Here is a 26,311-nt window from a genome sequence, read left to right as displayed (position 1 = left end):
GAGACAGAGAGAGAGAGAGAGAGAGAGAGAGAGGGAGAGAGTGAAAAATGGTGTAAAAAAAAAAAAAAGTGATACATGGAGAAAGAAGCCATAAAGAAGGTTAGGCCATGGTCAGAGCAATGTTAAAACAGAAGCTATGAGGTGGTGAGGAGAAACTCGGGAGGACATGGTAAGAATAAGAAATCAGTTCTAGAAAACAGAAGACGACAGGTGGAAAGCAGTGGAGTAATATGAACAGGGTGCCCTATGATGGAAACATGCATACTTTTGCTACCGAGGCTCCTAGAGCTATTGTGAATCAAGTTCCAGCCCCTTAAATCTAGGCTGTCCTGCCCATCTTCTTAGATGTGGTTGTACTTAGTTGCCTTATTTGCCCATCTCTTACATTCTTATGTGTCACTGCTTCCCCAATGGCCCCCACCTATAACCCCTTCAATAAAATTTGGGGGAGCTGAAATGAGTCTCCATACCTTGTACTGAAAGAGCATAGCAACACAGCTCTTCAACTCCATCTAATAAAGGGACTGATTTATGATTAGGGATGTCTTCCATGAATTCAGTTTAAGACATATTAGACACTTTAGGAGGGGGAAATATGCAGACACTAACAAGAAACTGATCTAATGAGTCTCACAGCTGACAAAGGAGTCATTACCTGAGTGACATTGTCTTCATTGGCACTGTTGAAGCGCTGCACATCCGGAGAACACCGGCTGCTATGTTCGATGGCACAGCGCTGTTCTTGGGGGGCACTAAAGCTATTGGGGTAATAATTTGGAGCACCACCTTCAAAAAAAAAAACCATACGGATTCACTTAGGGAGATGAAAACTGAAGTAAGTCTGAAAACAGTCAACGTGATAAGATATAATTCAAGTGGCAATTACACATACACATATATACACACACATGCCTGCGTATATACACATACAATACATATGCATGCCATGTACCTATTATTTTTAAGGTCTTCTGTCTAGCTACAGGCAGGACTCAGATTCTTAAAGAACAATGCCAGCTTCCAAATGCTCTCACATGGGCGGGCCCACTCTGGGTCTTGCTGAAGACATCTCAAGGTTGCTTGAACACTTCAAGGGATCTGACCTTTAAAATCCTCCGGTGCTTACCAGTACGAATATATTCATACAGGTTTGATCTGGCCCCCACAGAAGAAGAGACCCAAAGACACGTTTCAAATCTGAGAGTTGCATTTGGGCTTGAGCTCAATTCAAACCCCAAATCACAGAATTCTTGGGAGCAACTGAAAGTTGCTCTGCTCCTTCAATCTACAGACACATAAACGGAGCCCTGAGCTGTTAACTGCTCGCCGCATGGTCACGTGGTCATTAGTGGCAGAGCTGGTGTCGGGGATCTTTTTCGTGCCTTCCACTGCAGCACACCCATCTTCCCATTTCCCATTCCAGAGCTCTCCTTCACCCTTCCTTCAAGGTTTTTAACATTCTCGAAGTCTCTTTCCTTTATTGACTATGACTTTATTCAGCTCTAGCTTCACTTTCGCTTCCCTCCACAGATGAATAAAAAAGGGTTTTCAAAAAAATTTGGTATTTCAGGTATGTCAGCACTCATTTATCTAGACTTCTAGAAAAAATAAGGATAAAATGCAATCAAAACATATTTTACAACTTCTGGAATAAACGAAAAGGCTTTTCTTTTTCATTTTGGCATATTTACTTTCCTACCTGCTTTGACTGGTATTAGCTGAAGCTTGAGTTACCTGAGCACATGCTGCCTAAATAGGAGTGGCCTAGAAACATATTAAGTGTTCTGAACAAACCAGTCTGAGCTTGGAACTTTAACCAGCTCACTGCCAGAACAGATTATCCAGAGTGAATAATCAAGATGCACCTGTACATGACACTGATCAAGGTACCAAGTGCACGTAGGAAGAAGGAAGGCACCATACTATTACGGAGCCCAATTACTAGCCCTTGGAAGTCATTCTAGGCGAGCTTCATCTATATCAAAGGTGTTGTGCTCCAACAACCAGCCACTACAGTGGTCTTCTGCATTTAGAATCAGCTCTTTGAAATGTGCCTATTTGGGTAATCTTAAAATTCTATTTCCAAATAAGTTCCGACCTTTACTCAAAGTAGGAGTTGTCTTCGAGTCTTTGACTACTGGGAACAATTGAGCTCTTTCATCAAAACTCAAGAGCACAACCCAAATGCTTGGCTTTTAAAACTGGGCAAAGGGTGTGTCAAAATGTAGCCTTAAGTAGTTTTTTCATACATATGCCACTATAATGGTAAACAAGAATGATAAACATGAAACAGGTACTAATTAATGAAGTTCTGAAATCTACATGAACCTCTCTGATACAGGTAGTCTCAATAACAGAAGGACTGAGGAATATGAAAGAAAAAAAAATCACTTTAGAATAAAAATACAGAAGACAGATACAAGGAAGTAACAATTACTTTGGGTAATAACACACCCCGTTAGCCCTATAAACCTCAGAAAGCAGAAGTATTGCAAACACCTAATATAATCAGTTAGTGAGTAAGTAAACTTGTTAAATACATAGAAAAGGCTTAGTCATGATGATAACAAATGCAAGGCACAAAATCATATAAACAAAAAAATCTTAAGTATATAAAAAATAGTCACAGAAAAAAATACAGCAAGAAATACAGCAAAATGCAACAGTTGTGGTCTCTGAGGGCTGGGGCTGAAAGTGGGTTTTCCTTCTCCCTTCTCTTCTTTCCCTTATGTTTTCTAAATTTTCTTTAGGGCACATGTATTATTATTATCATAGAAAAGTCATCTTTGAATATAGACATCTATAGCCATAGATATAAATATAAATCATCAGTAAAATTTCTAAAGGGATCAATGTAAGCAGCCTATTGCTAAAATAAATGTGTCCTAAATAGAAAACAAAAAGAAAATTAAAATCTATATTAAGCTAGAAAATATTAAAAGGAAAAAAACATTAATTAAACAGTCTCTAATTAGAACAAGTTATCACAAATAGAGGCTGCTGGTACATGGCACCAAAAACACAAGTCAAAAGAAAAAAATCATAAATTTGAAAAATGAGTTCCAAAAAACAAAATGATGCACTACAGTCTCATCTCACCAGTTGATTTACATGAATTCAACTACACGCCCTTAGTGAAAAGGGAAGAATGCCTTGATTTACTCTGTCTCCCTTATCTCACCTGCCCCATCCCCTCTAAACTCTAGCTACATTTGCTCCTCCTCAGCCCCGGCAAAGTGCAAAGAGGAACAAGAAACAGGAACTCTTGGCTGTTGCACTTCCAAGAGTCTAAGTCCTAGCGATTTAAGAAACTATCTACTTTGTGAAGTCCCTAAAACCTAACCCCTAAATTGAATGCTACTCGACAACAGCCAGTGTGTGTGTGAAGGATTTTCCTCCCTGCCTTTCACTATCAGATGGACAGCAAGTAAAAATGTGAGATGGGAACTGTCAATAAAACCTATCAGATAAAGTATACAGATAAACTTTCCTTGCTTCATAGAGGAGAAGGTCCCCTGGGTCTTCTCCACAGAGCAGGACACGGCAAACCGCTGGCCTGGCATGGCGTCCCCTGCCCTCTCCCCACTCAGCAGGGCCCTCTGCCCTCCCTGGGCGAGCCGAATGTCTTAGGCGTACCCTGATTGTCGACCATGCACATGGGGCCGTCACGCTGGTAGTTGGCCACTCGAGCACGGAAAGGACAGTTCACAGGTATCTGTAGATAGTTGGGTCCCAGGCGGTGGCGGTGGGTGTCAGGATAGGCAAAAAGGCGGCCCTACAGTTATAAATGGAACAGGCATTGGTGCTGTGCAGTAACAAACAGAAGGGTCTATAAACTTCACTCTCAACTTTGTAGCACAAAGCACTCTGTACCGGGTTCCACAAACGCTGCCTACTATCCCCTGAAGACAGCAAAGTTTCTTCCCTTATGAAATGAGTTCTCCCTAACTGAACAGCTCTTAATCTTCCACGTCACACAGCGAAACAACTCCAGATTTTCACACCTGTTCTCGGTAAGAACGCCTTTGTTTTCTCAAATAACAAGTTAGCGTCCTGTCTTATATTACTTCCTACTCTCAGAGATGTATCACATCGTAGGCAACTAACTGGAATCTGTGTCCTTTTCACGGTGATCTGGCTTACCACTTTGGATGACCCTTGAAAATTTATTAACGTGACCTTGCTGAAAGGTAACTGAACCCACTGTCCATTACCATACAACCACTACCACCCTCGGACACTCCTCAGCTCCTGTTGGAGTAACTTCAAAGTTCTCCTCACTGGCTCTCCGCTTCCCGCCCCTCCTCCGACAGTATCGTCCTACACGCTCCTGCCACAAGAATGGGCCTAAGGCCCCACACCGATTACGTTACTTACCTACTTTAAACCTTTCCTCACTGGTCACCAAGTGGCTAAACGAGTATCACGGTTCTTCCCTACATGTCTCCTCACATGCTCCAAGGCATTAGAACTCACAGCCAATGACTTGAGAAGTTGTGGAAAAACCGGGCTAGGGACTGATATCTTGACTGTGCCTACTACATAAAGCCCTTTCACTTTCTAAACACACTTTTAAAAAACTGTAAAGACAGCACATTGAATATAAAATACATGTTTGCCACAACCACAATGCTGATAGAAATTATATGATTCATTCATATAATTCAATTCACCCGTATAATTGCATGGTTTGCATTTATCATCTTTTCTCAGGACTCTCTTCCCAACAGTTTCAATGAAAGGGCTTAGACATTTATTTTTTCTTGTTGCAGAGAACATGTATTTGATCTGTGGTCCTTTCTCCTGGGCCTAGGCCTCCACCCAATGCTTCCGTGCTCTTCTAATTGTATGACTCGGTGTTGTTAACTGTCTCCATGTCTCACTGTGGTCCCAGAGACCCATGGTGACACGGATCGTGAAAAGAATTTTGATGACATTTGCTCCTCACCCTGTGTCCTCAATACCAAGGCTATGCAGTCTTGGCTCTACCCATGCCAAGTTCATGCCTTGACAAATCCCATTAACCTCCTTCACACGGTCCAGCCGCCTTCCAACTCCAGGCGGGGAGGTTGAGGGCCCAGGGTCATGCTGTCTTGGCTTCCTTTCCTTTCCAGTTTCAACACAGGCACTTCTGCCTATCCTCTGCACTCTGCTTGGCCTTTCTTCTCTCCTCCCTAACCTTCACTTCTCTCTTGTTCTGTCACCAACTGGAGCGATGCTACTTGATCACAGATCACATTTCTCAAAACGGAAGAAACTTTCTTTTCCTAAAAGGTATAACTGTACAAACTTCTACTTAAGCACTGAAGTCCCCTCTGACGTATGTTCCATGTACCCAATCCTACGTCTTCTACTTCAGGAAAAAGTGACTGCTTACAGTTTAAATACGGTCCACCATTGTATCTATACTCAGGTCTCTCTCCTGCCCCATTTCATCTCTGTTGAAAACTGAAATCCTATCCATTCTTCAAAAGCTATCTCAAATGATAGCTCATTCTCAAAACTCTGTCATCATCCTCCTAACAGACAAGATTTCTCCTGATTCATGGGGCCTTCTGCTTTATATTATAGTTATTGTGAGTCTTTATATCTGTTATAGCAGCCAGGGCAGTTTGCCACACACAGAGGTATTCAATTTATAGTAGTTAAATTGAACTGAAAACGAACAAAAACTTATTTTCTATAAAAGTCCCAAATGTTCCCAATGTCAAATCAAACAAGGTTCTATTAAAAAAAATACAGGGTACCTTAGCTTGTCTCCATGGACAGTGACTCCTGAACTGGACTTGGACACTTATATAAGAAGCATCCATCTGTCACTATGGTCTGATCTGGGATAATGATCTTTAACCCCTGTATCATGGTCAGAGTCCAAAAACACAAGAGATTGATTTACTCACTAATTATTAAACCAATTATTTTCCTACTGATTTCTGGCCCCCCAAAAATATTTTTCCCTATTTCTACTCTTTTTTTTATGTTTATTTACTTTGGGCGGGGGGATGGAAGAGGCATAGAGAGAGGGAGAGAGAGAATCCCAAGCAGGTTCTGAGCTGTCAGGGCAGAGCCTGACCTTGGGTTCAATCCCATGAACCTAGAGATAATGATAGGTGTAGAAATCAAGAGTCGGATGCTTAACCAAATGAGCCACCCAGGCTCCCTTACTCTTTCTACTCTTGAAAGAGCATAATGGAAAGTGATTTAAAAAAAAAATAGTGAATGAGTAGGAACATTACTGAGACAAATGGTTAAATTAACCCACTGCCTTCAATCAGTGGCAACAGACATTTAGTTCATAAAAACCATCTCCTGTCTCCTTTTACAGATGGAAAAATTCAAGCATCACCATGGAAGAGGAAATGAATCAAGTTATACTGACCAAGGTGTTATAATCAATTAATGATATTCCCTCCCACCAATTACAGACTGAACAAAGAGTGCTTTACTCTATGGATAGCTGAGGTTTTTCTAATGTAACTTCTTTTAAACTAAGAGACTAAATGTCAAAGTCTTAACATACTGAAAGACTTTACTATGAAATTTGCTTTATACTGTAATACTATAATCTACGAATGCTTCAGTCAGACCCACAGGAACTGAGGAAACTAAGGACCTAGATGAAAATTTAAGTGATGTTTTGGTTAATTCTTCATACAAAAGTCAGGCCAAATTACACAGTGTGTGTGTGTGTGTGTGTGTGTGTGTGCGCGCGCGCGCCCACGCACGCATATATGTGTGCTCCTGCCTCTGAACATCTCAATCCACCGGGTTTACCTGAAGCATTTTGTCAGGACTGGGCTCGATGCCAGGTGGCATGTTGCTCGGGTCAAATGCCATCTGTTCAACCTCAGCGAAGTAATTCACTGGATTCCGGTTTAAAACCAGTTTACCAACTGGGATAAGAGGGTAGTCGTTGTGAGGCCAAACCTAAAAATAAATGTCATATTCACAATTACCAGACAACCAACTACAGGAAACTAATATAATGAAGCCCACGACAATAAGTGAAAATAGTGATTTTTTTAATCCAATAAAATGAAAAGAACTTCAACTGAGTACATTGGTTGAATCTTTCACAACAGTTAATGGTAAATATTGACATCTTCCCTGGGCACAAGTACATCAGCTTTTCAAGATCTGTTCCCTGCTAACAACGATAGATCAAGCCACCTAGAAGAACTCAGTGAACTCAGCAAACAGGAACTAGAAGTGTGATGCACAGATTAGGAAAATCCAAAGAGGCACCACTGCCATTTTGTACATGACTTCTCTATCATTATGAATGCTTGACTGGAATCTGAATAATTAGGCACAAAGAGACTTAAAAAAGAAAACAATTTGGCTGTCAACGGACTCACCTTGGTGACATCAAATGGATTAAATGGAAAGGTTTCTGCCTCACTGAACGTCATGACCTGGATGTAAAAAGTCCAGGAGGGGTAGTTGCCTGTGGCGATGGCATTGAAAAGGTCCCGGAGGCCATAGTCAGGATCTTCCTGGGAAAGTCGTGCTGCGTCTTCAACAGAAAGGTTTTTGATGCCCTGGTCAGTCTGCAGAATCAGAGAAGGAAGCTCACACTGAAATGTACTGGCAAAGTTACGGAACTTTAATCAGTTATGCATTGAGGAGGATGAGCAATGCTACACAAACACTGGACCTTCCTTGTGACAATTCCACTCTTTAACTCTGACCCAAATATGAATTTATCAACAAGAAATTCCACTTGGTTACCCTCATTCTTTTAAATATGCAGGGATTCTGTAGGTGCATTTCATATTTAAAATTAGTCCTCTCTTTCCCTTTCTGTACCCTGAATTCTTTTAATTTAACTCTTAACATATAGTTGATTTTCAACGTCTCACCCATAATAAGAATGCTGTGATACTGTCTTCAGAAAAGCCAAAAACTTTTTGGTGTAACATATACAAAACATAAAATGTACCACTTTAACCATTTTAAAGTGTCCAATTCAGTAGATTTTTTTGAGTATATATCTCAAAATAAAGGTGCCAGGTAATATGGTAATTCTATGTTTGATTTCTTGAGGAACATCAAAATTGTTTTCCAGGTGGCTATTATTTCAATTGTTATACTCATATTACTTTTCAAATCAGAAAAAAGAGCAAAAAATATTGTTTAAATGAGCAAAAAATTAATAAAAGGACTATCTTTTTTCATGAAGTAATTTTTTAACTCCCTGTTTTATAATAGCTCAAATAAATTACTGAGATTATGCTCAGCTAGCATCCCTCCACCTCTACTGTCTTCCTTTTTTTAAAAGAAATTGTAGAATCATAGTTCATACAGCTGAAAAGAACTTCAGTAGAGCCACTCTGAACCAATTCTCTGACTACGAGTAGGCAAAACTAGTATTCTGACTTCCCAAGCAAGCCATTAAAACCCAAATAAGTTAGTCACTGTCACCAGTGTTCCTATTATCACACCATACTGCTCTTCAACAGATTTCCACCTATATCTTATTCTGAAGATCCCCACAAGCCAAGCATCGAAAGATTTCCTCAGCAAAGTGAACTCTGAAACTCTTTCTATCACAGAAATCTCAAGTCTCTCTAACCAGTGGCAAGACCTGAACTCTTCTTACTATCAGACCAGAAGTACAATCACCTTCCAGATTTAAAACTGGAGGTCACCATCTGCAGATCATCCAGAGAGCGAATCCATTAAATTGTGCAATAATATTGCAATACTTTTCTGATTTTAATTGAATTCCCTTGGGCTCAGAAAAGACTAACCATAGGTCAGAATAATCCAGACTGATACATCCAAGTAGGTCTCAGGCCATCCCAGGGCCCTCTGCTGAAGAGACCCATAAGCAACCCAATCCTTGCAGGATCATGGACAGTTGCTATGATTATCCCAATTTTAGAGTGACAAAGCTGGAGCACAGAGAACTTTCAATAATAGTAGACCAAGTCACAGATATCCAGAAGAGGGAAGAGTTGAATTCAGACTGGTCCAACTACAAAGCCACCACCATGCCGGTGCACCACAGTCACTTAGTCTGGCTTCCAGTGACACTACACCTCTCCTCTTGGCACTTACAAGCCCACAGGGCAACTGTTTCTTAAAACTGTTCCTTGCCAAAGATTATAGATCCAAGTTATAAGTACAAAGAGGGGAGACAGTTTTCCTGTTTGATATACATACATAAGTTGTTCAGATAAAGATTAAAACAGGACAGAAGGAAAGAACAGGTCTTGGGACAGATACCATTAAGAGGGAGACTGCATTTGTCCTCAGTCCACTTCTGTCTGTGCTTATTTTAGCAGTAGTATTTGGAAACATGTTCTTAGGCAACCAGAGATTCTTTAAATAACCTTCTAGAGTTCTCTGAGAATACTGCTTATTGCAACAAATGCCAAGATCATAGTAAGAAAGACGAGCCCTTTAAAACACTTCAATTAATTCAAATGTTCTCAAAGCTTCCCCGAAGGAAAGTTATTTGATATGATTGTATGAAAGTAAATGAAAAAAAAAAACAGAATTTTTATTTTCTTACATTTGTAACTGATTTTACTTTTTCCCCTATTCAGAATATACCCTTGATAAATGCTAAATAAATGGATGGAGGAGTTAAAAAGTTAGAAGAAATGTTTCTGGAAAGATAACATCAGACATTGAGAGTAATGGTGAGACTGGTATTACAGACAGGAAGTCCCCATTTCTGCCACTGTCCCCTCCTGGACCACAAAAGGTATCTATGCTCAAATCGATGACTCTGGGCTAGGAAAGGCAAAGCAACATAATACTTTACTGTTTGCTAAGGCTTGACTCTAAACTCCAACAAAGAAGTCTAGAAAGCTAGGCTAAACATGGTAGAAATCTCCTTTCATATAGCATGAAGGCCTGTATTATCTCCTTACAATTGAGCCCAAAACAAAACCTTAGGTCTTCCCTCTCCAGGGAGAATGGATACGCACCTGCCAGCACCAGAAACATTAACCCAGAGAACCAGCATGAAATGAGCATTTTCCCAAATATTTACACATTTCTCCCAGGACCCCAGAAGGAGAAGAGAGCTTGACCGTTGCGAGCAGCTGTGTGTTCCTACCCTCTGGCCACATGGAAAGAGACCAAAGAGAGCCCACACAGTTCCCCTAACAGGGCAGCGCACACCTGTTCATTTGGGCATAGCCAACAGAAGAGTCATGATCCTGATCAACTGAGTCAATACTTCCCAGCCTTCGGAGTGGACATAAGGGAAAGGTGGAAAGGGCCTTGATCTCTGCCCAATCCTCAAGAGAAGTAAGGAGACATGGGTGGTGAGAGCTTTGTCCCCTCTTCCCCAAAGGCAACACGTACCTTATAATGGAATTTGCAATAAACTACCTCTCCATTCGCATTAACTAGCTTGAAAGTATGCGATCCATATCCATTCATGTGCCTGTGTCCATCTGGAATCCCTCGATCACTGAACAAGAAAGAAACCTAAGAAACAGAAAAGTAAATAAAGCCTAAATTTTTTCAGTTTCAATCAAAACATCCTAGATTCTTAAGACATTCCTAAGTTTCCAAAAAAATCTCTTACTGACATGGGGCACACTAACCAAGTACCCACAGGAAAGGTTATCATTAGTATCATTTATACAAAATAACAAGAATTTTAAAGCAGAATGATATGTAAATCATTAGCCTCATGGCTCAAAATTCTATAAAGAAAAGCAAAAGCAAATCTAAAAAATTGCTAACTTGTTATTCAAAATCTATTTTAACAGTAAATGTGTTTGGTACCACTTTTCCCTTCTCTCCCTGATACAAAGAGCTTTACTTCATACTAGAGGCTTTAATCCTTAGTATTGGGTAATATCAACTGATAATGTTTCTAGATCATTTAAGGCCTATGAATGAGGGAAGATGAACAAATGCAGATTATAAAACTCTTCAGGATCAAGCAACCTGAGGAAGCTCCCAAAAAGAAAGTCAGAAACCAAGTGCAGTGAGATAACCAGCACTGGAGAAATGGCACTACGGGGCATAATTCACAGTGACATGTTCTGATACAGTGAAAAAGGAGAGCCCCCACCTGATGCAGAGACTCAGGGCGCAGGCTCCAGAAGTCCCAGACCATGTCCGGATCCTTCAGGTGCGTTTGAGGGTTTCTCTTTTGACTGTGGATAAAGGACGGAAACTAAACAGAAAAGGAGGCAAAAATCCAAAAATCAAGTTTATCGGAGTGATGGTGTCTTACATTATACATTGCCTATTGGTAGGTAAGCAATATAATTGTTATAATTGTTGGATGATAATTCTGAATAGTATAATCCCAGAATTTCACACTGCCAAGCCCTAAAACAAAATTTACCCTCTACATGTTCCCAGGACAAAGTGCCTCTTTTCATTCATGGCCTTAATGGGAATAGTCCCATTACATGGAAAACTGGACTATTCCCATTAAGTCAGTGAATCTTGAAATGCCAAACTGAGGACCAACAGTAATTGTTACTTGATCTCATAAAAAGATACTAAATACAGAAAAATGTGCTTTAAAAGGCAATCCAACCAACCCAAATTCTCTTCTTTCTGCTTTTCCCAAGGCCTCTCCTCAAAGGACAGTCAAAGCAGATTGTCTGAAACCAATTTAAATCAACAAACATTTGTAGAGTGCAAGATACTTTATCACCTACCAGTATGGCATCCCTGATGAAAAAAATGGGAGTGTTATTTCCAACAAGATCCCAATTACCATCCTCTGTGTAAAATTTCACTGCAAACCCACGAGGGTCCCGAACTGTGTCAGCTGAGCCCGACTCTCCAGCTAGAAGGTTCAAATGGGAAAAATGAGGCATAAGCCTAAGGTCATAAAAAAACATTAGGATCTATGCTTTCCAACCCACTTCCTAGAAGGAAATCAGTCACTTAAGTGCCTGAGCCATTATTTCTTCCACCTGCCAGCCAATTCAGTCCCCAAATTAAACAAAATAATTGAGATTAAGAAGAGAGAGTTTTTGGGGCGCCTGGGTGGCTCAGTCGGTTGAGCATCCGACTTCGGCTCAGGTCATGATCTCCTGGTTTGTGAGTTCGAGCCCGGTGTTGGGCTCTGTGCAGACAGCTCAGAGCCCGGAGCCTGCTTCAGATTCTGTGTTTCCCTCTCTCTGCCCCTCCCCTGCTCATGCTCTGTCTCTCTCTGTCTCAAAAATAAATAAAAAACATTAAAAAAAAAAAAAAAAAGGAGAGTTTTACATAACTGTAAAAGCTGAAAAGATTACCCACTTAACATAAAATAGTTCAAACAGGTAATTAAATTTTAAATTAAAATAAAGGAAGAAAATAATTGTAAAGATTAAGGTAGTAAACAAAGAGAATAAGTGAGTTGTCAAAATTATGAGGTTAATATTAAGAAAATGAGTTAAAATATAGATTCTTATTCTTAGCGTCATTTATTTTTTGCATCCACAGTATTTTAAAAATGCACAAACACAGACTGAAACAGAAACAGAATTATTCATGCATGTGGTGTATTAAGATGTAGTTGATAGATCTAATTCTTACTCGTGCTACTGAAAAAAATCACTTAACCACTAGAAATAGAAATAGCCCCACCCTGCAAAGCAGATCCTACAGATGAGATTACAGACAATGTCTGTAAAGTGCCCAACGATGAATGGCACAGAGTTAATTCCCAATAAAGGGTAGCTGTTGTGGTTACTGAATAAGCTTCCCACTCCACATTTCCATCTGAGGCAACCACTTGTGGGAAGGTTCTTTCCAAATGTCACAGAATTGCAGTGGTGGCCTCTGCATAAGTGTGATTTCCTAAGACCTCGACAAACAGAATTAAAAGTAACTTCCTGCATGGCTCGAAACAATTTTTCTGCTGTAAAAACCTGGTATAATTTGGAGAAGTGTTTTTTTTTCTACCTTCTAATACGCTTTTCTTGAAATGAAGTTATAAATGCCCAAAATAAGGTACAGGGTTGAGTTACGCAGTGCCAGTCACGCAAACAGATGGACTTACCGACAGTGGAGAATCGAACCGCAATGGGAGTCCTCTTTCCAATATGCTCAAACACCTTTGCTTTGCAGTATTTGGTAATGTCATGAGTGACCTCGAAGTAGCCAAAAGCTCCTAATGAGAAAGACACAGAAACCCTCATCGTGAGACCATCACAGACCACTGGGCCCACTGCCAATAGGCAGCTAGGTGACAAGGGAAGCCGATGGTTCGGCACTGGCCTTCTGGGAGCTTCTGAGATGATGGGAGAAGGGGAGATAGATGGCCAAACACAAAATGAATGGGGACAAAATGCAAAGTCCTGTTACCACTCAGCGGTAACCCAAGGGCTACACAGCTGGAGCCAAGAAGAAAAAGAGACGAGTGGGGGTGGAAGTAGCAAGTCAAGGCTGATCCAAGGACACAGGGCCTGAGGAGGCCTTGAAGTACAGGTAGGACCTAGGAGATAAAGAGAAGAACAGGGAGAAGAGGAGAAAACACAGGGAAAGAAAGAATAGGATAAACACAAATAAGACACCACAGGCCAAACAACAAACTGAACAGCATACCAAAGTCGTGATGGAAAAGCCACACAGAAAAAGCTGGAGAGGGATGGAAGAAAAAAATAAAAAAAACTAGAAAGTTCTAACCGGGAGTCCAAGCAAGCAGCTAGGAGAAAAATTTTTTCTTCCTTCCCATCAAGCTTGCTTGTCCAATTGAGTTTTTGGCTTTATTCTAAACAGCACCCTATCTTTTTGTTTCTGTAATAAAAGCAAGATAAAAGTTTTCACAACTTTTGGACAAAAAGGAAAAATCACCAGAAATCTACCACCCTAACACAACTATCCTCAATTTTGCACCATTCTTCCCAGTATGTAGCCAATTAGGGCTCCATCTAAATCTAGCTACAATTCCAGAATGCCCATGTCTCTATTTTCATATTTTTATTTCTTCACTAAAGTGCATAATGGAAGAAAAGGAAGATTACTTTCATTTTTAGTAAAATGAAGCATTTTACATATAACGTTCAATCCAGAGAAATAACCATCATTTAATTACGAGCTCCTCTCCTGATGGACATTTTTTTCCCTTTCTCCCAAGAATGGAGATTTGCTGCTTCTATTAAAGAAGCCCAAACCCTGTGAAAGGTAAATTTTTAACCCAGGTGTTATGAAACAATCCTTTCACAACAAATAAACACAGCTCTCACCTGCGCCTTTAGCATGCACCACTCTCTCAGGAATTCTTTCCCGGTCAAAGTGAGCCATTTCATCAGTGAAAACCACATCCTGAACAAGAAGAGGTCCCCGGGGCCCTGCTGTAATAACATTAAGTTTGTCTCCGATTGGATTACCGGCCCCAGTGGTCAGGACGTCAGGTTTCTAAAGTGAACAAACACAAAAGAACACAAAAGTGTGCAGAGACTGAGTACAATCAAACCATTATTTACACTGCCAGAGGGCACGCCGCCTTCCAATTTTTATACCTTCTGCTCCAGCTCTTTTTAAATTTCCTGTGTCTGAACTGCTGAAATACTACAAGATATGCCATTGCCTGAAATGTATAGGCCAGTCTTGGAAACCCTTGAAAAATCTCAACCCCAATCTGCTAAGAAATCCGCTCTGAAGAGTGGAAAGAAGGCTCAATAGCCTGCCACCTCGCTCGGCCCCTGCTCTAGATACAGCCACCAGTGGGCTGGAAACCCCCAGATGGGGACCCCCCCTAAAGAGATCATATGTGCTCAACACTGAATGTCCAAGTGATAGTAAGAAGATGGTCTCCAGAGAAGCCATGCTGGCTAATGCTTGCGGATGCTTTAAGACCGCTACAGATGTGAAACTGGGTCATCCTGTATGGTGCACTTATTTCTCTCAAGCAGCAAACACCAGCTATCTCCAATATCTCTTTTCAATTCCAAAACAAACAAACAAAAAAACCCAAAAAAATTCAATGGCTTTTATTGTCACTGAAAATAAACCGTTGATGGTCAAGATGGATTATAGTATTAACTTGCTAAAGATGTCAAAGGTCCCTGAAATGGGACAGGTTATTTCACTGTAATAAAGAATTCATTTTAGGGGCGCCTGGGTGGCTCAGTCAGTTGAGCGTCCGACTTCAGCTCAGGTCATGATCTCACAGCTCGTGAGTTCGAGCCCCGCGTCAGGCTCTGTGCTGACAAGCTCGGAGCCTGGAACCTGCTTCAGATTCTGTCTCTGCCCCTAAGCCACTCACATTCTGTCTCTGTCTCTCTCAAAAAGAAACATTAAAAAAAACATTTTTTTTAAAGAATTCATTTTAATCCACCCAATTCTTCAATATCAGTTACACTGGAAGCCCCTCAGCTGTCCCTTCTCTGGGACGGGACCAGCAGTATGTTTTAATTAGTGATCCTGCACAGCTCTTAGCATCATCTTGCTTTAGGGTCACACACTCTGCTCTTGACCAGAGACAAATGTCTCTCCAATGTCTTCCCCTGGCCTCTGGGAAACCAGGGGAGATGTGCGGGTGAAGCAGAGCTAAGCCACCTCCATTCTAGGGGAACAACTCAAAAAGGTCCAGTGATGGAAGTCCACGCTTCCAGCTTCCTGTGCCCAGAAAAGCACTATGCACAGAATTTTCGCAAACCTGAAATGGAGTGGATAACTTTTGCTCTCGAGACACACCCGCTCTGAGTAGTAAAATAAACTCAATACCTGTCTCTTCTCTACAAGGGGATATGAGGAGGAGAGGGGTCACTTAAACTATAAAAATACCATGAGCTCTTTGGGAAAATGCACTGAATAAGAGAGATCTTGGAATCTGCAGAATTAATAAACAAGACTCATACACACACTAGGATACCCCCCTGCCCACCGGAGTTCTATTCACATGGAAATAGGAAGAGGCCAACATAGAACCGTGGAGGAACTGTGAGCACTAGGTCCAACTGTGTATGTACAGCTAGCTCTGTGTATGTACTAGCATATTACTTACTATTTCTGAGTCTCAACTTTTCACCTGTAAAATGGACAAGAAACAACTACCTCCTAGAGTTAATGCATGGATTAAAAATGCTAAGTTCATGCCAAATGAGGGCCCCACACAAGGCACACACATGCTAACGTTTTACTGGCTGTATGAACGTGCTCTGATAACAAAAGCAAAGCATTTTAGGTATCTTTTTCTAACAACCATGGCACACGTGCAGCCATCCATTCAGATTCTCTTACCCTATCCCTTCCTCACCCAGCTGCAAACTCTCCCAAACATAAGAAAGTTTAAGGGTCTAATGAGCAGATACCACCCAATCGTGCCACACTCTCTTTTGAAGATACACAAGAACTAACACATGGGATACTATATACTTTTTATTATTATTATTAATTTAAAGTAGAAACTGCGGGGCACCTGGGTGGCTCAGTCGGTTAAGCATCTGACTCTTGATGGGTGTTCAGGTCATGATCTCATCATTCATGGTACCGAGCCCCACTCTGCGCTGACAGCACGGAGCCTGCTTGGGAGTCTCTCTCTCCCTCTCTCTCTCTCTGTCCCTCCCCCCCATTCACGCATGCTCTCTCTCTCTCTCAAAATAAATAAGTAAACTTAAAAAAAAATAAAGTAGAAAATGAATCAGAAAAAGGAAGGAAGAAATTGCACAAGTTCACCTTTAGTTGAAACCTAAAACCTTGATTTTCAACTATGGCTGTCACTGGAATCACCTGCAAAGTTGTTGTTTTTGTTTTTGTCTTAGAGAGAGTGAGTGCGAGCAGAGAAGAGGGGCAGAGGGAGAGAATCTTAAGACTTAAGCAGGCTCCATGCTTAGCACAGAGCCCGATGCAGAGCTCGATCCCACAACCCTGGGATCATGGGATCATGACCTGAGCTAAAACCAAGAGTCAGACACTCAACCGACTAAGTCACCCAGGCGCTCCACCTGGGGAGCTTTTTAATGCATACTGATAGCTGGGTCATCCACCTAGAAATTTCTGATATAATTAGTCCGGACGAGGCCTGGGCATCAGGATTGCTTTGAGCTCCCCAGGTGATTCCTAAGTGAAGCCAGGATTAAGAACCACTGACTTAAAGCTTTGGGGTGAACTACAATTAAAATAATAAGAATCTGAGCAAATAATTTGTCCACACCTTCCTGTGCTCTTTTCAACATATAAACATGGCACTAAAGGAAATCTAAAACTATAAATAAATAGAGGGGACATCGCATAAAGGAGGAAAGTATGACAGGAGATACAAAGAAGCTCAGGAAAAGGAAAGGTAAACAGGTCAGTGTCACGTACATCCCTCCATCACTCATGGAAGCGATAAAACCACATCACATGTCCCCTCCTGTGGACCAGGTCAGAGTGATAGGCTCAAGAATAAAAACTATGCCCAGAGGAGGTACATGCATAGTAAGGTGGATGAATGAATGGCTGAGTGAAGAACTGAAGAATGAGACGGTCTCCCCTGATGGCCCAGACTCATGGAAACTTGGAAGCAGGAATGCCGGAATTTTCCCGCGTTTTGGCCTCCCTCCCACCCTGTGCAAGAATGTCCACCACAACACCGATCAAGCTAAGAAATGAAACCTGGGTTTCAAAGTTATAAATGTAGCACTCAGCCTCTCTTCCTTGCTCTAATAGATCAAAGGCCCTAATTTTTAACAGCTTTCTTCACACACACTAAACAGAAACAACATCACAAGCTTAGAGCTGGAAGCTCTAAGCTTGCTCTGCTAATGGGATGGAGGGTGGCCATTTCCAGTCCAAAGTTAATCAAGAAAGGCAGAGAATCAATGCAGTTGACAGAACTGTACAGAACTCCTAATTTCCCTTTATAACCACCATTTCTGGAGCACCTGTCATATGCAAGGCTTTATCCCAGCTACCTTTGCATAAGTCACCTCACTTAAGCCTCCAATAATCCAGTGAGAGACATGTTATTATTCCCATGTAATGAGTGATGCTGTATGTATGATCAGAGACTTTGACTGATTTTACACAGATTTCAATGTTGGAGCCCAGGTTTACTTGTTACATATAAGAAGCAGGATGGGCAAAGAGATTTCTTCCAACTTGCTGATTATTATTATCATTATGTTGTTGTTGTTGTTTTTAAACTCAGATCACTTTAGAACTAGAAATTTTAATGACAGAAAAGCTTTTAATTGCTGGATAATTCTAAGAGCTCTCTCTCTCTCTCAGGAAAAGCAGCTTTTCTACCTGTTCAGGTGTTTACATCCTTCTGGCTGCCAATTATTCCTGATATTCATTCATACACGCTTCTCCTGAACCACTCTTCCTGCTCTCACCCCTACACCATCCCTTGAGCTGGGCCAAGGGCATCTTCTTGTACCCCACTGAACAAAATCCTTATAACTGCCGGTCTGCTTCACTGTTTTTCCTCTCTAGAGAGTATACTTGTTTTACATCTATATCCCTGATACCTGACACGATGCTGTTATCAACAAGTACACAAAAAAATGCTTGTGGATTCAACGTGTGAATAAATTAAACTATGGGCCAATCCAAAATGGCCAAGAAAGATTATCCCTAAGTAGGAGGAGGAAGCAACAAGAGTTTACCTCTCTCCCTGCATCTCCCCTCCCTGAAATAAACAAGAAATATTTGAATTCATAACTTCAAATTGTGATCAAACACCTTCAGACAAATGTTATGAAAACTGCTGCAGAAACTGGTAAAGAAGTACTTTGGCTTGGCTAAAAACTGACACCATGATTAAAAGTAGGGACTCAAAGTAAAATTCCATTTTGGCTTTGCCCTTTGTATCTTTTGGCTGGAGTTAAGCTATGAATGAAGAAATTTTCCTGGGAGGAGTAAGGCTGGCTTTCTCTGATAAAATATTTTATTGATGTAGTTTCCACTTATTAGTGCCCTCGGCGCACAGAAGGCCCAAGAACTCACTAAATATCGTTCTCCTGTTTTTTAATAGATAAAGACTGGTAATACGCCCCTCCCTAACTTTCAGTCCCAAAGGAGTCATAATGACACAGCTTCTCATTCTCAGAGTCCAACACAGAATATGCCTGATATTTTCTAGAAAATTATTGCTTAAAACACTACATTTATTCAACAAAGGTTCATCAAGTACCTACAATGTGCAGACCCATGTACAGAAGACCGAAGACTGTCTTGGCCCTCAAATTTCTCTGGGGAAGTGGGAGAGATAGCAGAGTGCCTCCTGGTCCATTCCATGGAAGGGGAGAGACTTCCCTGAGTGGGCAGTTTGGGAAAAGAATCCAGGCCTGCACAGGGACCCCACTCCTTTCCCCTTTAGAAACCACAGGCAGCACACATCCTTCAGCACACATCCTGCTCTCCCAGGGGGAGGCCTGGTAATCTTCATTGCCTAAATGCAAGGAGTAAATTCAACACAGGGGTTAAAATCTCAGCAAGCTCTCTTGGCCAAAATTCCCAAGCCACAATCTCCAATTCACACTTGGAACTTACTCATCCCACTGACTCCTTGTTTCGGCTTGGGTATGGAATGTACATGTGACATTAGACATTCTCATTCTCATTAGACATTCTCATTAGACATTCTCAAACCGCAGAACAACAGTAATAACAGCTTACTAAGCAGGCATTGTTCTAAACTCGACCTGGGTTATCACAAGCTCTCTTAATTAAGGACTATTATAATTCCCATCATACAATAAAGGAAACTGAGGCACAGAGAAGTTATGCAACTCCCTCCAAGTCACCCACCTAGAAAAGGTCAGAATCAGAATTTAACCCAAGCAAACTTGCTCAAGAACCCAAACTTTTAACCATACCACTATAACATTTCTTTAAACAACACAGCTCACATGTCCTGTAGACATTCTATGTGCTGGGTAATCAACATACATTAATTTACACATATATATTACATAAATGAATCCTCAACAAGCCTTCAAGGTGGGGAGAATTATTATCCCATTTTTAAAATGGGGAAACCATGGGGGAGGGAGGTGAAGTAACCTGCCCACAAGCAGTCAGACCATAATCTGACTCCTATCTGACTGTAAAGCCTGACCCTTCACTGCTTCACTAAACCACCATAAACTGTGTTTACAACCACCAGAAGATAAAGAGGAGCTTAAAAGACATACCAATTAATGCAATGTGTTAACTTTATTCTGAACAAAGCATTCTAAAAGAGACAGACAGACATGTCAAGGGTCCCCAAAGACCACCCACCTCTAGGTGACTCCCTAGGAGGGGTCGCAGCTAGTCATACTCGGGCTATAATTTTTACAGCATTTTAATACAAAGCAAAACCCTAGCAAGGAGAAAAGGCACAATGGAGTGAAGTCCGGAGGAAACTAGCGCAAGCTTCCAGAGTCCTCTCCCAGGGGAGTCACATGGGACACGCTTAATCCCCCAGCAAGTTGTAGCAACACATGCGAAATGCTGTCTAGTGGGAAAGCTCATGAGAGACTCAGTGCCCAGGGATTTACATAAGGAGCTGATCATGGAGGTGCCCCCTGGCTCCCAGAAGGAAAGCAGGTGTTCGGTACATAAACCACATTGTTTGCACCCTTTGGCATGGTCAGCCATTCTTATCAGTTCAGGTGGGGGGAGCCGTTCTGAAATCCAACTTCCAGACTGCAGCCCAGGGCCACCCTTGCAGGTAGGCCTTTCTAGAGACCGTCTTCTCTGGTATATAGGTAAACTCTCTTCTGCACAATCAAGGTAAGTGAACACACTGACTGGCTGAGGACAGTAAGCGATTACTACTCACTTTTCTAGATGCGACAATGGTATTCTTTTTTTTTTTTTTTTTTTTTAACGTTTATTTATTTTTGAGACAGAGAGAGACAGAGCATGAACAGGAGCATGAACGGGGGAGGGGCAGAGAGACAGGGAGACACAGAATCTGAAACAGGCTCCAGGCTCTGAGCTGTCAGCACAGAGCCTGACTCGGGGCTCGAACTCACGGACCGTGAGACCATGACCTGAGCCGAAGTCGGCCGCTTAACCGACTGAGCCACCCAGGCGCCCCACGACAATGGTATTCTTAAAGAGTCCTTATCTTTTGGAGACACAGGCACTTGGCAGACTCATTACACAATCCTCTCTACTTCAGTTCTGGTTTGAAATCTTCCGCAATATAAAGTTTCAGAGTTTTCTTAAATCAAGAATCAAAGAGAAGTGTCTGATAAAAGAAATAAGGAAGAAGTTGAAGGAAGAGAAAGGGGGGGCTGCATCAGTCACCCTAACACATGGGTGCTCATTCTGACCACACTCCGGATTGAATCCGTCTGCCACCCTAAACCGTTTGGTCAAGACAAAGAGCAGAGCTCAGCCCTGTACACAAAACACACACGAGGCAACCAGCCAGATGGTTAATGCTGGCTCCTGCCCAGAGAGGGCTTATCGTCACCAGAAAATGTGGAAAACCCTAACTACCATGTAGACTATTTAATCCTAAATTCCTGACTCAGCCTGATAGGCTTTTTTTTTTTTTTTTTATTAACCTTAAAACATTCCAAACATCAGAAGGTGCCCCCCTTAATGCCACATCACACCAGGGTGATTCACAAGCATAAAATATGTGAATTGATAGCACTAGGAAATGTTTCTGATAGCCTTCATGACTGAAAGCTATGCTTTCTGGGCTAGGCGTGGGGACTTCATCACTGGGATACACTTTGTTTTGCAAGCTGACTTCATCATGGTCAAGCCACCATGGTATAAAGTCAATGCCAGCTGGTCATTCTGAGTTCAAGAAGCAAGACCGATTTTCATTTTATTTTACTCATTGTCTAAGTTATCCTACATCCTCCATCTAGGCTGTTGCCACTCAAAAAAAAAAAAAAAAAAAAATTAAATAACGTATCATGGAAAAAGTGAAATCCAAAAAGGGTAAGAAAAAAAATCAAGCTGTTTTTTTTTAAGTATAATTAACATACATCTACAACATATTGATTCCATAATTCTATCATTACTCAATGCTCACCTTGATAAGTGTGGTCACCATCTGTCACCCTACAATGTTATTACAATATCCCAACTGTGTTCTTAACAAAGAACACAAAGGGATCCTGTTGGTACTAAACAAAGTATCTGAAAGCTTCTGAACAGGCCATTTCAGCAGTGCATTGCTACCACATCTGCAACCTTTATGGCCTCAGACTAACAATGCCCTGAGCAAGGAACAGTAAGATCTATCAGGCACAACAAGAATTGCCTGTCCACGGAGTTGAACTGAGTGGGGGAAGGGAGGAGGAGCAAACGACGAAAGAAAATAAAAAGTGATTCCAAGGATCCCAGGAAAGAGAACTAGTGGGTAGTTCATTCAAGAAGAAATGAAACAAAAGTTGCCTTTTACAAGGAAGATAAATGTCAGACTTAAAGGTCACATGGCTGGATCTCTGCGCACACACACTGAACACACCTCCTCCTCCGCCCCAAGGAGACATGTCTGTTTTCCAAGCAAGGCTGTTTGCTGTTTCATATTAGTATGTGTAATAGCAAAAGGGTCATGATAGTTGCCAATGGTTTTTTTCTCTCTTCTTGGTGAGCTGTTAACGTCTCCATTAAGAAATGGTCAAAATATTGCTATTGATTTTCAATCATTAGCAAACATTTAGAATAATCCTATCGATAATAAAACCTTTAAAATACACAAAAGAATAGCTATTGCAAAAGGTTTTTCTCTGCCTCGGTAACTGTCTAAAATAAGTATGGGGGCACTAAGAACTGGCCTAGTCCTTTAATCTTTCGAAACAGTAGGGAATAAGAGGAAATGGTAACAAAAGGCTCAAAAAATGAAGGATAATTGATCCACAAATGTAAATGATTCCTTGACTCTTTTTATTAGAAACCATAGCAGTCACAATACTCGGGAGGAAAATAAAGAACAAAACCAAGAATAAAATAAACAAAACTAAAGATCTGCTTGTTTTACCTTTTGCCATCAGCCACTCTTTTCTTACCTGGAGAAAAAAATATAGAGTGGTCTACATGCTGGCTAAACACATGAAAGCTTAGAAATTTTGATTCCACTTCTCATGTCTCTTTCACTGCCACACAACGACCCCGCCATCTCACTCCTATGTAATTCCCAAAAGAAAAAAAAGCACATGTGCACAAGGAGTTGTAAATCACCCCTTCTCCATCCCAAATGCTGGCAGTGTAATATCGATGTAGGTATTATCAAATTACCCTGAAAGATACATAAATCCTCATGGGCTCTGTCTTACGACTCAGTGATAGGAATGGATGGACTAAGACCCAATCTCTCTCCCAGGTAATAAAGGAACCGTTTAAAAAAGGTAAAGCTTGGGGGCGCCTGGGTGGCTCAGTCGGTTGAGCATCTGACTTCGACCCAGGTCATGATCTCGCAGTCTGTGAATTCGAGACCTGCGTCAGGCTCTGTGCTGACCGCTCAGGCTCTGTGCTGACCGCTCAGAGCCTGGAACCTGCTTCGGATTCTGTGTCTCCCTCTCTTTCTGCCCCTCCCCTGCTCATGCTCTGTCTCTCTCTCTGTCAAAAATAAATAAACATTAAGAAAAAAAAAATTTTTTAAGGTAAAGCTTGAACTGTTCAAATTCTCCAATTTTAAAGGGATCAGAAGCTACTAATTAAGCCTAAGTATCCAAAAGGAAGAATACTCTAATTGATGAGCAAGAATGTTCCTATTTAAGCTCATCCAACGTGACTGGGAATACCTGGAAAACCAATTCCTTCCCTTCAATGAATTTTGAGAGAAGGAGAAATAAAGATTTTCTTTAATGTTTATTTCTGAGACAGAGAGAGAGAGAGAGACACAGAGAGAGAGACACAGAGAGAGAGAGAGAGAGAGAGAGAGAGAGAGAGAGAGAATATGAGTGGGGGAGGGGCAGAAAGAGAGGAAGACACAAGAGTAGGCTCCAGCACAGAGCCTGACACAGGTTTGAACCCACGAACCACAAGACCATGACCTGAGCCGAAGTCGGACGCTTAACCAACTGAGCCACCCAGGCGCCCTGAAATAAAGATTTTTAAGAAAATCCAAGTCATACCTATAACATTTGATTCAGTGATCACTTATTAAGGTTTACGAAGCTTCTAATTCACTTTTTAGCAACAAAATCTGACTACAAGGAGAGATTCCCAATAAACTGTTTTCACATTGGTTGACACTTTGGTTCCAAAGGAGGATACGCCCAGCTTGGCATTCTGCAACTGGTTCTTGAGGGAGGAGATAACAGGGTGCCTTCCTATAGTAGTTCCAAAACTTCAAGTTCTCACAGTCTAGTAAAAAACTAAAAAAACAAGGAATGGAATGGAGGATGTTGATACAGAGCTGCCCACTTAAAGAGAGGCATTTGCCAAGTATGGAGAGAGAAGAAATACACACACACACACACACACACACACACACACACACACATTATCCATTACTATCATAATTTTCTAACAAAGAATATTTTAATGCCAGAAGGTAAAAATAACATAATCTTTAAAAAAAGATTATATCTGCTTGCCCATCACCCCATCATAAGAAATGGCCAGATTTTCACATGGAATGTATTGTTTGGATAAATAGTAGTGCTGGCTACCTGGACAGAGGTAGACTGCATTTCCCAGGTGCCCTCACTGTTAGCTGTGGTCATGTAACAGGTGTGGCACCACAGCAATGGAATGTGAGTAGAAGTGACCTACACCACTTCCAGCCTGGTCCCTAACCTTGCCACATACCCTCTTCCGTGTCCTTAATCTTCCATGGCTGGACTGTGATGCCCAGGGCAACCTTTAAAGCCAAGTATTGTCAAAGGGGAAGACTCCTTCTGCCTGGAACATTCAATAACTGTGGCAGTAGAGTACTCACCCCATCTCTTCAACCTCAAACCACTTTAGCTCATCAGGTAAGAGAGAAAGAAATCTCTAATGTGTTTATACCATTAGAGATTTGGAGAGTATTGCAGTGCTTAGCTTGTGTATGATTTAAAATATGAGCTATGAATCAACAATTAAAAACTAATTTTTAAAGGACAAAAGAATTGAACAGGTATGTCAAAAGAACACATACCAATGGTCACTAAGCACATGAAAAGACAGCTATCTTTCGTCATCAGAACAATGCAAATTACAACCACAGAGACATCATTTCATACCCCCAACAATGGCTGAAATTAAAAAGCTGGTAACACCAACGTTGGCAGGATGTAGAGCAAATGGAACTCTCACACACTGCTGATGGAAGTGTAAAATGGTACAAACACTTCGGAAAAAAAGGCTTAGCAGTTTCTCATAAAATATTCACTTACCCCATCACCCAGCAGTTCTACTGCTAGGTATTTCCTAAGAGAAATGAAATGTGCACAAAAATACTTGTATGAGACTTCTCAAGGTAGCTTTACTTATAACACCCCAACACTGGAAATAGCTCACATGTCCAGCAACGGGATAAACAAATGGTGATGTGTATTCATCTAGTGGAATACTACTCAGTAATAAAAACAGCAAACTCCTGATACATGCAACAACATGAATGACTCTTAAAACATTTTTTTTCTTTTTTTAAATCTGAAAACATTTTTGCTGTACGAAAGAAGTGTTAACACAAAAAAGTACATAAGCCAATGGCTAAAAAAAAAAAAAAGTCAAAACAGTGGTTGCGTGGGGCAAGATTGCAGGGGATGCAATAAATCACTAGGAAGCAGCATGAAGGAACTTTCCAGGGTGACAATAACCTTCTATATGTCTTGATGAGGGAAAAGGATTCACAGGTGTATATGTTTATCAAAATACATTGGAATGGTACACTTAATATTTGTACACTTCACTACAGGTATTACCTTAAACACACAATCAAACACGGAACTCTGTTCATTTGCAGGCTTAGTGTTTAGGCGTAAAGTCTACTGATGTCTAGAATCTAATCTGAAATGTATCCCCAAAAGAGATGGACAGATAGAATAACAATAAAAGATACATACCAAAATGTGGTGAATACATAAGTATACACTGCACAATTCTTTCAACTGCTCTGTTTGAAATTTTCCACAAAAAGCACTGGAAAATTGCAAAGGCTACCTATGCGAAATTCCTTTTAGAGGATCAGGAGAGGGGATCACCTCAAAGAAATAAGTAGTTTTCACTAAGAGCAGCTAAGAGTGAAGGGCAACAAGACATCGAAGTGACTGCCAATCAGGACCACCTACACAGCGCATGGACATACCACAGGCAGAGGAGACAGCACTATTTCGACTATGAGTCCCCCGATCATAGATGTGCTTTTGTGAGCCAGATGTTTCACACATAGGCAACCATGTAGGGAAAATCACTAGTAGGGTCTTAATGACTTAACAACAGTTACTGATTCTCCAAATGAAGAGGTAAGCTAGTCTCAGAACAAAGGGGGGCGTGGGGGGTCCTTTAAAAATGAATA

At 41.1% G+C, this 26,311-nt stretch overlaps 1 protein-coding gene across 1 annotated transcript in view; it reads right to left on the bottom strand.

Annotated features, from left to right (window-relative positions):
- CAT (catalase) overlaps positions 1–26,311 on the bottom strand; it is a 35,972-nt gene that overhangs the window by 8,003 nt on the left and 1,658 nt on the right. The window contains exons 2-10 of the mRNA XM_042904523.1: positions 14,163–14,334; positions 12,977–13,087; positions 11,646–11,776; positions 11,045–11,149; positions 10,324–10,449; positions 7,359–7,550; positions 6,775–6,927; positions 3,637–3,775; positions 656–786 (exon numbers count right to left, since the gene is read on the bottom strand). Coding sequence (XP_042760457.1) covers positions 656–786; positions 3,637–3,775; positions 6,775–6,927; positions 7,359–7,550; positions 10,324–10,449; positions 11,045–11,149; positions 11,646–11,776; positions 12,977–13,087; positions 14,163–14,334 — 1,260 coding nt within the window. The remainder of the gene's footprint in view (positions 1–655; positions 787–3,636; positions 3,776–6,774; positions 6,928–7,358; positions 7,551–10,323; positions 10,450–11,044; positions 11,150–11,645; positions 11,777–12,976; positions 13,088–14,162; positions 14,335–26,311) is intronic.

The sequence above is a fragment of the Panthera leo genome, chromosome D1 (genome assembly GCF_018350215.1).
Source record: "Panthera leo isolate Ple1 chromosome D1, P.leo_Ple1_pat1.1, whole genome shotgun sequence".
Taxonomy (NCBI): domain Eukaryota; kingdom Metazoa; phylum Chordata; class Mammalia; order Carnivora; family Felidae; genus Panthera; species Panthera leo.
This window is presented reverse-complemented; position numbering and strand designations above follow the sequence as displayed.